Source organism: Syngnathoides biaculeatus, chromosome 5, assembly GCF_019802595.1.
Source record: "Syngnathoides biaculeatus isolate LvHL_M chromosome 5, ASM1980259v1, whole genome shotgun sequence".
Classification (NCBI taxonomy): domain Eukaryota; kingdom Metazoa; phylum Chordata; class Actinopteri; order Syngnathiformes; family Syngnathidae; genus Syngnathoides; species Syngnathoides biaculeatus.
This window is the reverse complement of record NC_084644.1, coordinates 34,067,033-34,081,118: the sequence shown is the minus strand read 5'-3', so window position 1 is coordinate 34,081,118 and position 14,086 is coordinate 34,067,033. Positions and strand designations below refer to the sequence as shown.

Below are 14,086 nucleotides of genomic sequence, written 5' to 3'. Positions count from 1 at the left end.
TATATTTAAAATACTGAAATAGCTATTTATGCACTGTATTGTCTGTGCTTTCATCCTCGATAAGGCTGTGCCAAGGTGGAATTTTAATATTAGACACGATCTCATCCTGTACTTTCTACTTTGGCTTCAGACCAGACCTTTTTTACTCAAAAAAAGAGAAAATCTCATCCAGTTTCACCACTTTTTCTTCTATTATTCACATACCCCGACATTCATTAAAGCAATAGAACTTATTTTATTTTACTTTTACCATTATTATCGAGACTAAACACAAGCAGCATGTCTAACTCTCTTTGCTCTACGTTGCCCAGACTGTCTTCCTAAGTGGTGGTGTTTGTAATTATGAGTGTACCCCTTTAAGAAGCAGAGTCAGGTAAACTAGCAGGAGACCATGTGCTTCCGTGTTGAAAAAAAAAAAAGAAGTCAGGCTGTGGTTCACTATGGTGCATCGGTTTTCATGTGAGGTGAGAATGTGCAACAAGTTCACAATTGCATTGGTCAAGAATACACAAAATAAGCGACATCTTTCAATATCTACGTATTTCTACTCATAACAAATTTTACGCATGTAATTTTTCATGCTTGACTGTGCAGATTTGCGAGTGCGATGGCGCGCCTCCGCGCTTGTCATTTGACCCCTCCGTGGATATTGCGCAATCCGCGTCACTGACCAATCAGAGGCCAGAGATCTGCATAAACCAAAGCCCGTTTTTGCTCCCGCCATTTACTCAGACAACATTGAATGGTCCAGTATAGGTTTAGTTAGTGTTTTATCGCGTATTTGGGTTATTTAACAAAAAATATGGTTAAGAGGTGGAGTCACGGACTTTGTAATAGACTCTGAAAGGCTAGTTGGTGGAGTTCAATTCGTACCCTTTCCAAAACCGAAGACCCAGTACGAAAAATGCCTTCGATGGATCAAACTTTGTGGAAGACCGCATCATCAAATAAATCCATCTAATATCAACCGGAACACATATGTTTGCACGAAGGTATGCCCTATATTTGATTTTCAATACATGTCTCGTATAAATGAATTTGAAGTTCTTCGCTAGCATAACACTGCTGCGTGTGAACGATTGACACACTTATTCTTTGTTGAGCGATATTTAGCGATGATCGGACTGCACAAACATATTGATTTCTTGCTGGCTCGTGACCAAAGCTTAACCAGACTGTGTTTGCACGAAGATATGCCCTAAATTTGATTTTTAATACACATCTCATATAAATGAATGAGACGTTCTCCGCTAGCATAACACAGCTACGTGTGAACGATTGACACACTTATTCTTTGTTGAGCAATATTTAGCGATGATCGGACTGCACAAACATATTGATTTCTTGCTGGCTCGCAACCGAAGCTTAACCAGACTGTGTTTGCACGAAGATATGCCCTAAATTTGATTTTTAATACACGTCTCGTATAAATGAATGAGACGTTCTGCGCTAGCATAACATTGCTACGTGTGAACGATTGACACACTTATTCTTTGTTGAGCGATATTTAGCGATGATCGGACTGCACAAACATATTGATTTCTTGCTGGCTCGCAACCGAAGCTTAACCAGACTGTGTTTGCACGAAGATATGCCCTAAATTTGATTTTTAATACACATCTCGTATAAATGAATGAGACGTTCTGCGCTAGCATAACATTGCTACGTGTGAACGATTGACACACTTATTCTTTGTTGAGCGATATTAGCGATGATCGGACTGCACAAACATATTGATTTCTTGCTGGCTCGTGACCAAAGCTTACCAGACTGTGTTTGCACGAAGATATGCCCTAAATTTGATTTTTAATACACATCTCATATAAATGAATGAGACGTTCTCCGCTAGCATAACACAGCTACGTGTGAACGATTGACACACTTATTCTTTGTTGAGCAATATTAGCGATGATCGGACTGCACAAACATATTGATTTCTTGCTGGCTCGCAACCGAAGCTTAACCAGACTGTGTTTGCACGAAGATATGCCCTAAATTTGATTTTTAATACACGTCTCGTATAAATGAATGAGACGTTCTGCGCTAGCATAACATTGCTACGTGTGAACGATTGACACACTTATTCTTTGTTGAGCGATATTTAGCGATGATCGGACTGCACAAACATATTGATTTCTTGCTGGCTCGCAACCGAAGCTTAACCAGACTGTGTTTGCACGAAGATATGCCCTAAATTGATTTTTTAATACACATCTCGTATAAATGAATGAGACGTTCTGCGCTAGCATAACATTGCTACGTGTGAACGATTGACACACTTATTCTTTGTTGAGCGATATTTAGCGATGATTGGACTGCACAAACATATTGATTTCTTGCTGGCTCGCGACCAAAGCTTAACCAGACTGTGTTTGCACGAAGATATGCCCTAAATTTGATTTTTAATACACATCTCATATAAATGAATGAGACGTTCTCCGCTAGCATAACACAGCTACGTGTGAACGATTGACACACTTATTCTTTGTTGAGCGATATTTAGCGATGATCAGACTGCACAAACATATTGATTTCTTGCTGGCTCGCAACCGAAGCTTAAGCAGACTGTGTTTGCACGAAGATATGCCCTAAATTTGATTTTTAATACACGTCTCGTATAAATGAATGAGACGTTCTGCGCTAGCATAACATTGCTACGTGTGCACGATTGACACACTTATTCTTTGTTGAGCGATATTTAGCGATGATTGGACTGCACAAACATATTGATTTCTTGCTGGCTCGCGACCAAAGCTTAACCAGACTGTGTTTGCACGAAGATATGCCCTAAATTTGATTTTTAATACACATCTCGTATAAATGAATGAGACGTTCTCCGCTAGCATAACACAGCTACGTGTGAACGATTGACACACTTATTCTTTGTTGAGCGATATTTAGCGATGATCGGACTGCACAAACATATTGATTTCTTGCTGGCTCGCAACCGAAGCTTAACCAGACTGTGTTTGCACAAAGATATGCCCTAAATTTGATTTTTAATACACGTCTCGTATAAATGAATGAGACGTTCTCCGCTAGCATAACACCGCTACGTGTGAACGATTGACACACTTATTCTTTGTTGAGCGATATTTAGCGATGATCGGACTGCACAAACGTATCGATTTCTTGCTGGCTCGCGGCCGAAGCTTAACCAGACTGTGTTTGCACGAAGATATGCCCTAAATTTGATTTTTAATACACGTCTCGTATAAATGAATGAGACATAACATTGCTACGTGTGAATGATTGAATAAAATCAGAAGCATGGCGTCTCTCTCAGTTAAGAATGTATTGTATTTAGAATCTATAATATTTCGTTGATTTGAATGAAATCAGAAGCATGGAGTCTGTCTCAGTTCAGAATGTATTGTATTGTATTTGCCATTTTTACTGTTTGTCTTACGTCAGCGCACGTGATGTGACGTCACTTCAGGAGGCGTGGTTAAGTGCCCTGTACGGAGGGGTCAATTCAGTGTGACTGATACAGTACCAAATAAGATGAGTTAAATAGTCAAAGAATAAGTATACACTACTCACCTATATGTACAGTGTACCTTCTTCTTCTTTTCCTTTCGGCTTATCCCATTGGGGGTCGCCACAACGCCTAATCATTTTCCATGAAAGACTATCTCCTCCATCTTCCTCTCGAACACCAACTACCCTCTTGTCTTCCCTCATAACATCAATTAACCTTCTCTTTACTCTTCCTGTCGCTCTTTTTCCTGGCAGGTCCATCGTCAGCACCCTTCTTCCAATATACTTACTCTCGCCTCTGGACACATCAAATCGAAGTCTGCTCTCTCAAACCATGTCTCCAAAACATTTAACTTTGGCTGTTCCTCTAATGAGCTCATTTCTAATCCTATCAAACCTTCTCACTCCTGGAGAGAAACTCATCTTCATTTCAGCCACCTCCAGCTCTGCTTCCTGTTGTCTCTTCAGTGCCACCATCTCTAATCCATACATCATGGCTAGTCTCACCACTGTTTTATAAACTTTGCCCTTCAGCCGAGCAGAGACTCTTCTGTCACATAACACACCAGACACCTATCCGCCAGCTGTTCCATCCTGCTTGGACCTGTTTCTTGCCTTCCTTACCACAGTCCCCATTGCTCTGGATTGTTGACACCAAGTATTTGAAGTCGTGCACCCTTACTATTTCTTTTCCCTGGAGACTCACTTTTCCCCCTCAACCCCTCTCATTCATGCACATATAGTTTTACTTCAGCTAATCTTCATTCCTCTATTTTCCAGTGTAAACCTCCATATTTCTAATTGTTCCTCCACCCGCTCCCTGCTTTCACTGCATATCACAATGTCATCTGCGAACATCATGGTCCAAGGGGATTCCAGTCTATCTCAACTCAGAATCTGTCAGCCTATCCATTCCCACAGCAAACAGGAAGGAGATCAGGGCTGATCCATGATGCATTCCCACCTCTGCCTTAAATTCTTCTGGGACACCTATGGCACACCTCACAACTGTTCTGCTGCACTCATACATGTCCTGTACTATTCAAACATATTTCTCGACCACACCAGTCTTACGCATGCAGTACCACAGTTCCTCTCTTAGTACTCTGTCATAGCCTTTCTCTCGATCCGCAAAACACACTGTACCTCGTAGCTCCTTCTGACCATCACTGTACTTTTCCACAGGCATCCTTCAGGCAAATAATGCATCTGTGGTACTCTTTCTAGGCATGAAACCATATTGTTGCTCCCAGATATTTACTTCTGTCCTGAGTCTAGTGTCCACTACTCTTTCTCTTAACTACATTGTGTAGCTCATCAACTTTATTCTTCTATAGTTCCCACAGCTCTACACATTGCCTTTGTTCTTAAAAATGGGAATCAGCACACTTTTCCTTCGTTCTTCAGGTATCTTCTCACCCCATAGTATTCTCTTGAAAAAGTTGTCAAAAACTCCACAGCCACCTCTCCATACCTTGCTTCAATACCTCCACAGGTATGTCATCAGGACCAACTGCATTTCCATTTATCATCTTTAGTGCTTTTCTAACTTCCCCCTTACTAATAATTGCCACTTCCTGGTACATCACGCTTGCCTCTTCTACTCCTCTTTCTCTCATTTTCTTCATTCATCCACTTCTCAAAGTATTTTTTCCATCTATTTTGCACACTACTGGCACCAGTCAACACATTTCCATCTCTATCCTTTATCATCCTCATCTGGTGCACATCATTCTCATCTCTATCCATTTGTCTGACCAACTTGTATAGATCCTTTTGTCCTTCTTTCGTGTCCAACATGGTGTACATGTCATCATAAGCCTGTTGTCTAGCCATCACCACTTCTACCTTTTCCCTACGATGCATCTCAATGTATTCCTTTCAAATCTCTGCAGTCCTCTTAGTGTCCCACTTCTTCACTAAACTATTGTATGACTTCTTGTATTTTGGGGTTCCACCACCAAGTCTCCTTCTCTCCTACGTACCAGAAGACACACCAAGTACTCTCCTGCCTGTCTCTCTCATCACCTTAGCTGGAATAGTCCAGTCTTCCGGGAGCGCCTCCTGTCCATTGAGAGCCTATCTCACCTCTTTCCGAAACATGGCACAATATTCTTCCTTGCTCAGCTTCCATCACATCGTTCTCTTCTCTACCATTGCCGTCTTCATCTTCCTCCCCAACACCAGAGTCATCCTACACACCTGTTGAGCTACACTCTCCACTACCACTAACACTAACTGTAACATACTTCAGATGATGTTGTCTGCACAAAATGTAATCCATTTTTAATGGAAAAAGTTAAAAAAGAAATCATTTTGTTTTGAGATGCAATGACTGTCAGAGTATGTGAATAATCAAAGAAAAAGTCATTAAACTGTACGAGATTTTCTCTTTTCCGAGTAGAAAAGGTCTGGTCTGAAGCCAAAGTAGAAAGTGCAGGATAAGATGGTGTATAATTTTAAAATTCCACCTTGGCACAGCCTGATCCAGGGAGAAAGCACAGAAAATACAGTACACAAAAAGCCTTTAACCTTAAAACAGTTTGGGAGCATTGTCATCATCATCTCCCCCCCACGTCGTCGGTAGCTCGCAAGAGGTTGGCTGTTTGAAAAGTAGATCTTGGGTTAGGGTTAGGGTTAGGGTTAGCTAACACGAACCCTAAAAAAGTCTGGGCACCCCTGCTCTACTCCATTTCTCTTCCCATCTTCTCCATGGTAAATTCAATTTCAATTACAGAGGTCATATGTTTCCTGTAGTTGATCACCAGGTTTGCACACACTGCAGGAGGGAGTTTGGCCGACTCCTCCAAACAGATCTTCCCTAGATCAGACAGGTTTCTGGGCTGTCGCTGAGAAACACTGAGTTTCAGCTTCCTCCAAAGATTTTCTATTGAGTTTACGTCTGGAGACTGGCTAGGCCATGCCAGAACCTTGATATGCTTCTTATGGAGCCACTCCTTGGGTTTCCTGGCTGTTTGCTTCAGGACATTGTCATGTTGAAAGACCCAGCCGTGACCCATCTTCAATACTCTGACTGAGGGAAAGAGGTTGTTCCCCGAAATCTCACAATCCATGGCCGCTGTCATCCTCTCCTTAATACAGAGCAGTTGTCCTGTCCCATGTGCAGAAAAACACCCCCAAAGCATGATGCCACCACCCCATGCTTCACAGTAAGGATGGTGTTCTTGGGATGGAACTCATCATCTGTCTGTAAACCCCCAAACATGGTTAGTGGAGTTATGACCAAATAGTTCGATTTTGGTCTCATCTGACCACAAAACCTTCTCCGATTACTTCTCTGGATCATCCAAATGGTCATTGGCAAACTTAAGTCGGGCCTTGATATGTACTGGTTTAATCAGGGGAACCCTCCTTGCCATGATTGATTTCAAACCATGATGTCTTAGTGTTTTACCAACAGTCACCTTGGAAACGGTGGTCCCAGCTCATTGACCAAGTCCTGTCGTGTAGTCCTGTGCTGATTCCTCACCTTTCCAAGGATCATTGAGACCCGACGAGTTGATATCTTGCATGGAGCTCCACTCCAATTGAGATTGACTGTCATGTTTAGCTTCTTCCATTTTCTTATGATTGCCCCAATAGCGGACCTTTTTTCACCAAGTTGCTTGGCAATTTCTCCATAGCCCTTTCCAGAAGTGTGGAGTTGTACAATTTTGTCTCTTGTGTCTTTGGAGAGCTCTTTGGTCTTGGCCATGTTACAAGTTTAAGTCTAGTTGATTGTCTGGGGTGGAGAGGTATCTTTAAGCAGCTAACGACCTCACACAGGTGCATCTGATTCATGATAATACATGCAGTGGAGGTGGACTTTTAAAGGCGGACTAGCAGGTCTTTGAGGATCAGAATTCTAGCTGATAAGACAGGTGTTCAAATACTTATTTGCAGCTACATCACACAAATAGATCGTTTAAAAAAACATACATTGTGATTTTTGGATTTTTCTTTTTAGATTATCTCTCTCACAGTGGACATGCACCTACAATGAAAATTTTAGACCCCTCCATGATTTCCTTGTTGGAAAACTTGCAATATAGCAGGAAGTTCAAAAACATATTTTCACTGTCAACCAACTCCTGAGCTTTTCTTGTCATAATCCCAACATTCAAAGACCATACACTCAGTTTTAACCTCTGTGCATTCCACTTCTTCTGATGATGAATCCGCTTTCCTCCTCTTCTTTGTGTTCAACCCACAGTCGCTGAATTTCCACCGACATCCTGCCGGTCAACAGTGCCAGGGGCGCGCATTGTCAACCCGGGCCATGATTGATCCGATATGCGATTTTTAAGATGAACGCTCATATTTGTTTGCCAAAGTTTTAAGCCAGACGCCCTTCCTGATGCAACCCTCTGCATTTATCCAGGCTTGGGACCAGTCAAAAGACTGCACTGGCTTGTGCCCCTGTAGGCCTGCATTCCAGTGTACCTAAGGTTAATTAAAGCAATGTGTGGGAAATGATAATGATTACTTAACTTCAGGGGTTACCTGACTTTTTCTAAGTAAACTCTGCTTATCTCTTCAGGCTCCTTCCCTCAGGTAGGCACTATCGATCAATGCAAACTAAAAGAAGAAAACATGCCAGCAGCTTCTTCCCTCTTGGGATTAACTTCTTAAACAGTTAATTTACAATTCCACTTACACATGTTACGAATTTTGCCTTGAGATTGTATTAACCTCTGTCGTTCTAATAATACATTACTCATTCACTCAGCTGTCACTGATGGTATGGTGATACAGTCGCCTGACTTTGATGTAGGCAGCATGGGATCAATTCCCACTTAGTGATGGTGTTGATAACTGCCCTGCAATTTACTGGCTACCAGTTCAGGATGTAGTCTGCCTTTTGCCCGAAGCTAGCTGGATAGCCTCAGGCTCCCCGTGACCTTTGTAAGGATAAGCGGCTTGGATAATGGATGGATGGATTCACTCACTGTAGTAGTCTTACCAATACGGGCCCCTCGTGTGCTTGAGAAGTATCGGCATGAACAGTTGACATTTTTCCAGATTCTCACACTACTCTTCACTTTTAGAGAGCGTTCACTTTTTGAAGTCCGTCCCATATTTGCAATGGTCACAATTAGTCATTTCAAATCGGTCTAATTGCAAGAGGACTTAGCATAATTTTGCACAGTTGTACTGGCATTAACTCATTTATTCGTAACCTTCTATTTGTCAGTGATTGCAATTTTCTGTCATTTCTCAAACTATTCTCTGTCAATTGTCTGTTGTCATACGAGAAAAGCTACAACTACTGCTGACAAATTCCTTGAGTTTTTTATTTTACATAATTGACAAATAAAGATGATTCTGAATCTTACTCAGATAAAGAGTAGACATTTTAGGTTCTCACAGTTTCATTGTCACAGCCCCTTCATCATTCATCCTAACCAAGAGGACCTGCTCAGACCTGTTTCCCCGAATGGGGAAAAAAGGTTGTGCATGTACTAGATTGTTATCATATTGCAATTGCGTTTCATCCCAACATTTGTGTAATGCTAGCTACCTTTTTTTGTTTCTTTCTATTGGGTATTCTTTTCGTTTAATTTCACTTTGGAGCTATTCTTGCATCCAGGGGTGAGGCCAACAACTGTACCAGCGGTGTCAAACTAATTTTTGAAAAGGGCCACATTGTACTTAGGGTTTCCTTTGGAGGACAGTACGACTGTGAACCCAAATAAATACATGATGACCTCATATTATTACATGTAAACTACAAATTGATGGAAAGCTTGCTTTGAAAACAGAAGCCAGTAAAATGTTTTTTAATTACTATCAATCAATTTATTTTAAAAGAGGGACTGGTAACAAAAAGTACTTGTAATATTGTAACTTTATTAAAAGACAACTTCCAGTTTGGGTATTTTAGCCAGAAAACATGAAGTCAACAGCATGATTTGCTTTCACTGGCTAAATAAAATGATGACGTGGGCCAGATTTGACACATGTGAACTATTCTATTCCAAATTTCAGTCATTATTTAATAGTACACCACATCAAACAAGCAATAAGTCTTTCAATCAATAAATTAAAAGCTGATATAGTGTATAGAGTACTCACCTGGCTTTCTTGTAAACAGGATGTGTTTTGGGATAGTGACTCTGTCCTCTAAGTTGCGGGCCCAGTCCATCATGCCTCTCCAGCCCTTCATTGGGAAGCTGATATCTGCGTTACTCACCATTGGACGCTTGTGGATGCTCAAAACTGTAGCAGAGATGTAGGAGAAATTTTATCATATCTAATAACACCCAATTTTCAGTTTTTCTGGATTAAAGGAAACAGTAAGGAACGGATGAATGAGGAGGACAAAACACTACATATAATAGTTTGGCCGTACAAACGCACTCTTATAAACCTTTCGGAGAAGTGGAAAAAAAATCCAGTTGCTCACGTACGTACAGACAGACAGACAGACAGATAGATAGGACATACATTTCAATCCCCTCCTAGAAGCCATCGCCTTAACCTTCCGTGCCATGCATGACTTCAAACCATGACGTCTTAGTGTATTACTAACAGTCACTTTGGAAACGGAAGTCCCAGCGCTTTTCTTTCTTTCTTTCTTTTAATGATTGGTCCAACAGTGGACCTTTTTTCACCAAGCTGTTTGACAATTTCTCCGGAGCCCTTTCCAGCCGTGTGGAGTTGCACAATTTTGTCTCTTGTGTCTTTGGACAGCTCTTTGATCTGGGCCATATTACAAGTTTGAGTCTTACTGATTGTCTAGGCTGGACAGGTGTCTTTATGCAGCTAATGACCTCATACAGGTGCATCTGATTCAGGATAATACATGGAGTGGAGGTGGACTTTTAAAGGCAGACTAACAGGCCTATAAGGGTTCAGAATTGTAGTTGATAGACAAGTGTTCAAATATTTATTTGCAGCTCTATCACACACATAAATCATTCAAAAATCATGCATTGTGATTTCTGGATTTTTCTTTTTAGATTATCTCTCTCACAGTGGACATGGACCTACGATGAAAATTTCCGGCCCCGCCATGATTTCTAAATGGGAGAACTTGCAATATAGCAGGCTGTTCAAATACCTATTTTCTTCACTGTACTTTGCCTCGCATGGGTTCTCCTGAGTACACTACATACACAAGACTTGTAAAAGGGTTAGGAAATCAAACAATTATGGGCTAGTCATTTTGAATATTTTATTGGGTCGTTCGTCCTCCTCGACTGTCTGTTGGGGAGAAGTAATCCGCACATTGTCTAAATATGGCTGGAAGTGATATAATAAAATGGCCTCCGGTCATTTCACTCGGTTTCTGAGACGTTTTCTTCCTCAGTCTCAGAAGGGGCATCACAAAAATCCAAAAATCGCCCTCGTTCATCTCTCATTGCATTCGGTACAGTGTGTTTTCAATGCTGGGGGCTCTAGTTTGATGCATGCATGAGACATCACATGACGTCACAGACAACATGGCCGCCAATGGGATGTCAAGTCATACTTTAGCAACTTTGCACTTTACTAAAACACTCCCAGCTCACTTTTTCCAACTTGTATTATCATCAAAATTAATCAGATTATATGTCGTTTTGATAAGAATACTATACCTATTTTAAAATTTATATTTTGGTGCCAGTGGCGCTTTAAAATAGATTTGTAAATGGGGTGGATGGTTCTGTGTGTCTGACTGATATGGGTCTTTGAGCTGTAGAAGTTTGTTAATGTGAAATGATTTTTTTTTTATTGTATCCATAGGTGTGCATGTAAATCCTGCATACCCATGAAAACAACAGAAGATAGGTTTTGCTGTCATGAGAGTCAACATATTCACCAGAAAATGGCAGATTATTCAGACCATCCGCTGCAGTGCACCCAGGATGTATTGCCAACTGCCTCATCCCATAGTTACTTGAGGTTTCCTATCTGTAATTCAGGCAACAGTATCGGCAGTGACTGGATTTTCTACAAAACGTGTAATAGCTATTTTAAAAATTATTGATATTAATATTTATCAAATAAGCCCATCTTTTTGACATTTACATTCAGATTTTTTAAGTAAAGAATTATTATTATTATTATTCCTGCTAAAAGCAGAATTTGTCCAATCAATGCTAGTTCAAACAAAGTCCCTTTCTCAAAAATTGCCACACAAGTACAATTTTTTATTTTCAGGTTAATGTGACATACTGCTGATATACAGCTTGCTGGGGAATTGTAGGCAGAAATAACCATGTGCCACTTCTGTGTGTCTAAGATTTGCGACAGATAGCCAACAGTATATAGGATTTACAGTAAATGTTCTACAACCGGAATTTTTTGTTTTTGTTTTTGTGTAAATGTTGATTTTGATGTTTGTATATTAAATATACAGACAGAACTAATATTGTAGCAATTTTAACTGTATGCTTACATTGTGTATAAATATGTTTCATAACATTTGCACTGAATACTTATTTGGTCTTTCAGTATGAGCATCTTGACGCCACTTGAGTTTGAAATACATGTTGCAGTATCCTCTCTGCTGTTGGAAAGACGTGTTCCTTTCTCATGAACAGGCACTTCATCAGTCTGGCAATTTTTGGAATGTACCAAAGATGGAGATTCAGCATCTGCTGGTTTGATGTCAACCTCTTGTGCAGAAGATGCTTCCTGCGGCATCTGTAATTAATGTAGAAAAGTAAGGTTCAAAGTTTATAAGATGACAAAAAAAAGTATATTGATAAAGCACAGGTCTATTTCAATCAATTTAATGGTGCAGAAATTATTTTAGATAAGGTGAAAACACGTCTCTTGGAGACCACAAATTCATTTCAATCAGCCCTTTGGATACTTACATACTTTGGATAAGATTTTAAAGCAGCATGTGTTGATAAAATCTTCATATAACAATGTGGTAACAAAGGAAAGAGTTTAATTCACTGATCTCATTCAAAGTCTGACAAATACTGTTTTCTCCTCCATAAATCAACATGATGCTGGTAACTGTTACAGTTTTTGCTTACTCATCATCCAAGTTTCGCAAGGAAGTATACAATCAAATTTGCGAGTAAGACAATTTACTTTAGTTAGCAGTTATAAACTATTCTGTGAGTGACTAGTATGTAATACTGCTTGTCTTAATACTATGTGCTATTTTATTGAAATTAAAAACCCTGCACACATCAGAACATAAGCTTACCTGCACTTGTCAAGAGCCAGCTATACTTCCTTGTGATACTGTTTGTTTGGGGTGGAGTCACTGGCATTTTTTTGTTTAAATTTTGCATAGCTGTGATTAAATTGTTAAACAATAAAAGGTTTGTCTGCAATATCCTGTTTTTCTAGATGAGAATGGTCAAACGATTTGCTGTAATAAAACATTTTTCGCCAACGACATATGCTGCTTTTATTCAACCATGTCAATAGTGTTTGAAGTTTTCAGGAAATAAAAGATAATAAACATACCTTTGCAACTTGTCTTTTAAAAACAGCTCCTGTCGTGGTCCTGCTGGTCCTGGCCCTGGTGGTGCAGGTCCCCTACACACCTGCGGTGATTAGGAGGCGCACACCTGTGCCTCATCTGCGATAATGAACCCCAGTACTTATAGGACCCACCGGACGGTCTGGCTTTGCCAGATCGTTGCCATCCATGCCATTCCACCACTTCCTTGTTCCTGATCCTGAATCCCGGTCCCGACAATTGACCTCTGCCTGTCCTCCGACCAATCCAGTAAGCTTAACGTCCTTGATACTGCTGCTCTCTCTGACTAACCTCCCACCTTACAACCTTGGAATGAATAAACACCTTCCTTTAACTGCCTTCCTGCTTACCGAGTCGTGCATTTGGGTCCACAATAGAGTTCTGGTTTTGACAGAATGATCAGGCCATGACATTGACTCAGCCGACTCAGCAGCCATCCGCCGCTCTCTACAGATCCAGAGCAGGCGCCTGGTCGAGCAGGAGACTGCTCTTCAGGTTACCAACCAAATACTTCTCAAGATCTGTGCCCGATTAGAGACATGGCGAGCATCTCAGGCTAGTGCCGCTAACATCACTTTGATGGCGCCCGCCACAGTTTCTACCCCATCCAGGTCCCTCCTGCCACCACACCAGTCGCGGAGTTTCAGCGGTTCGGGTGCATGCCTCTCTCCTAGCCCGAATGCTTTTCCTGAGACACTGGGAACGTCAAGCCCTTCCTTGCTCAGGTGACCTCCACTTCAAGCTGCAGGTTTCTGCCTTTCCGAAGGACCGCACACAGATTGTCTTCGTCATATCCCGCCTGACAGGGAAAGCAGAGGCGTGGGCTGCAACAGAGTGGAGTCGAATTCCCTCATTGCCCTATCTCTCAGGACCGACCAGAGGCTAGCAATCCAAGGACAGGTGGACTCGCTACTAGAGGGAGAGCAGGGCCCGTCCGGTCAACCGGTTCCTCTTCTGGCGAAGACCATAACCGTGATGGAGCCTATGCAGGTTGAGGGGCTCGATGGCCAGTCAGAGGAACGACTGCAACGCAGGCGAGAGGGCCGATGCTTTTACTGTTGATGACTGGGCCACCTAATAGCTCACTGTCCGGTCAGGCCCAAGCATGCCGCCCTCAAGATTACGACTCCGGTGAGTGTGAATTACACTGCGGCGGTATCCAATTGAGCACTG

The 14,086-nt window shown here is 41.4% G+C and overlaps 1 protein-coding gene across 1 annotated transcript in view; it reads right to left on the bottom strand.

Annotated features, from left to right (window-relative positions):
• Positions 1 to 14,086, bottom strand: part of LOC133500796 (adhesion G protein-coupled receptor B1-like) — a 326,242-nt gene that overhangs the window by 133,443 nt on the left and 178,713 nt on the right. The window contains exon 13 of the mRNA XM_061819933.1: positions 9,556 to 9,699. Within this exon, the coding sequence (XP_061675917.1) occupies positions 9,556 to 9,699 (144 nt within the window). The remainder of the gene's footprint in view (positions 1 to 9,555; positions 9,700 to 14,086) is intronic.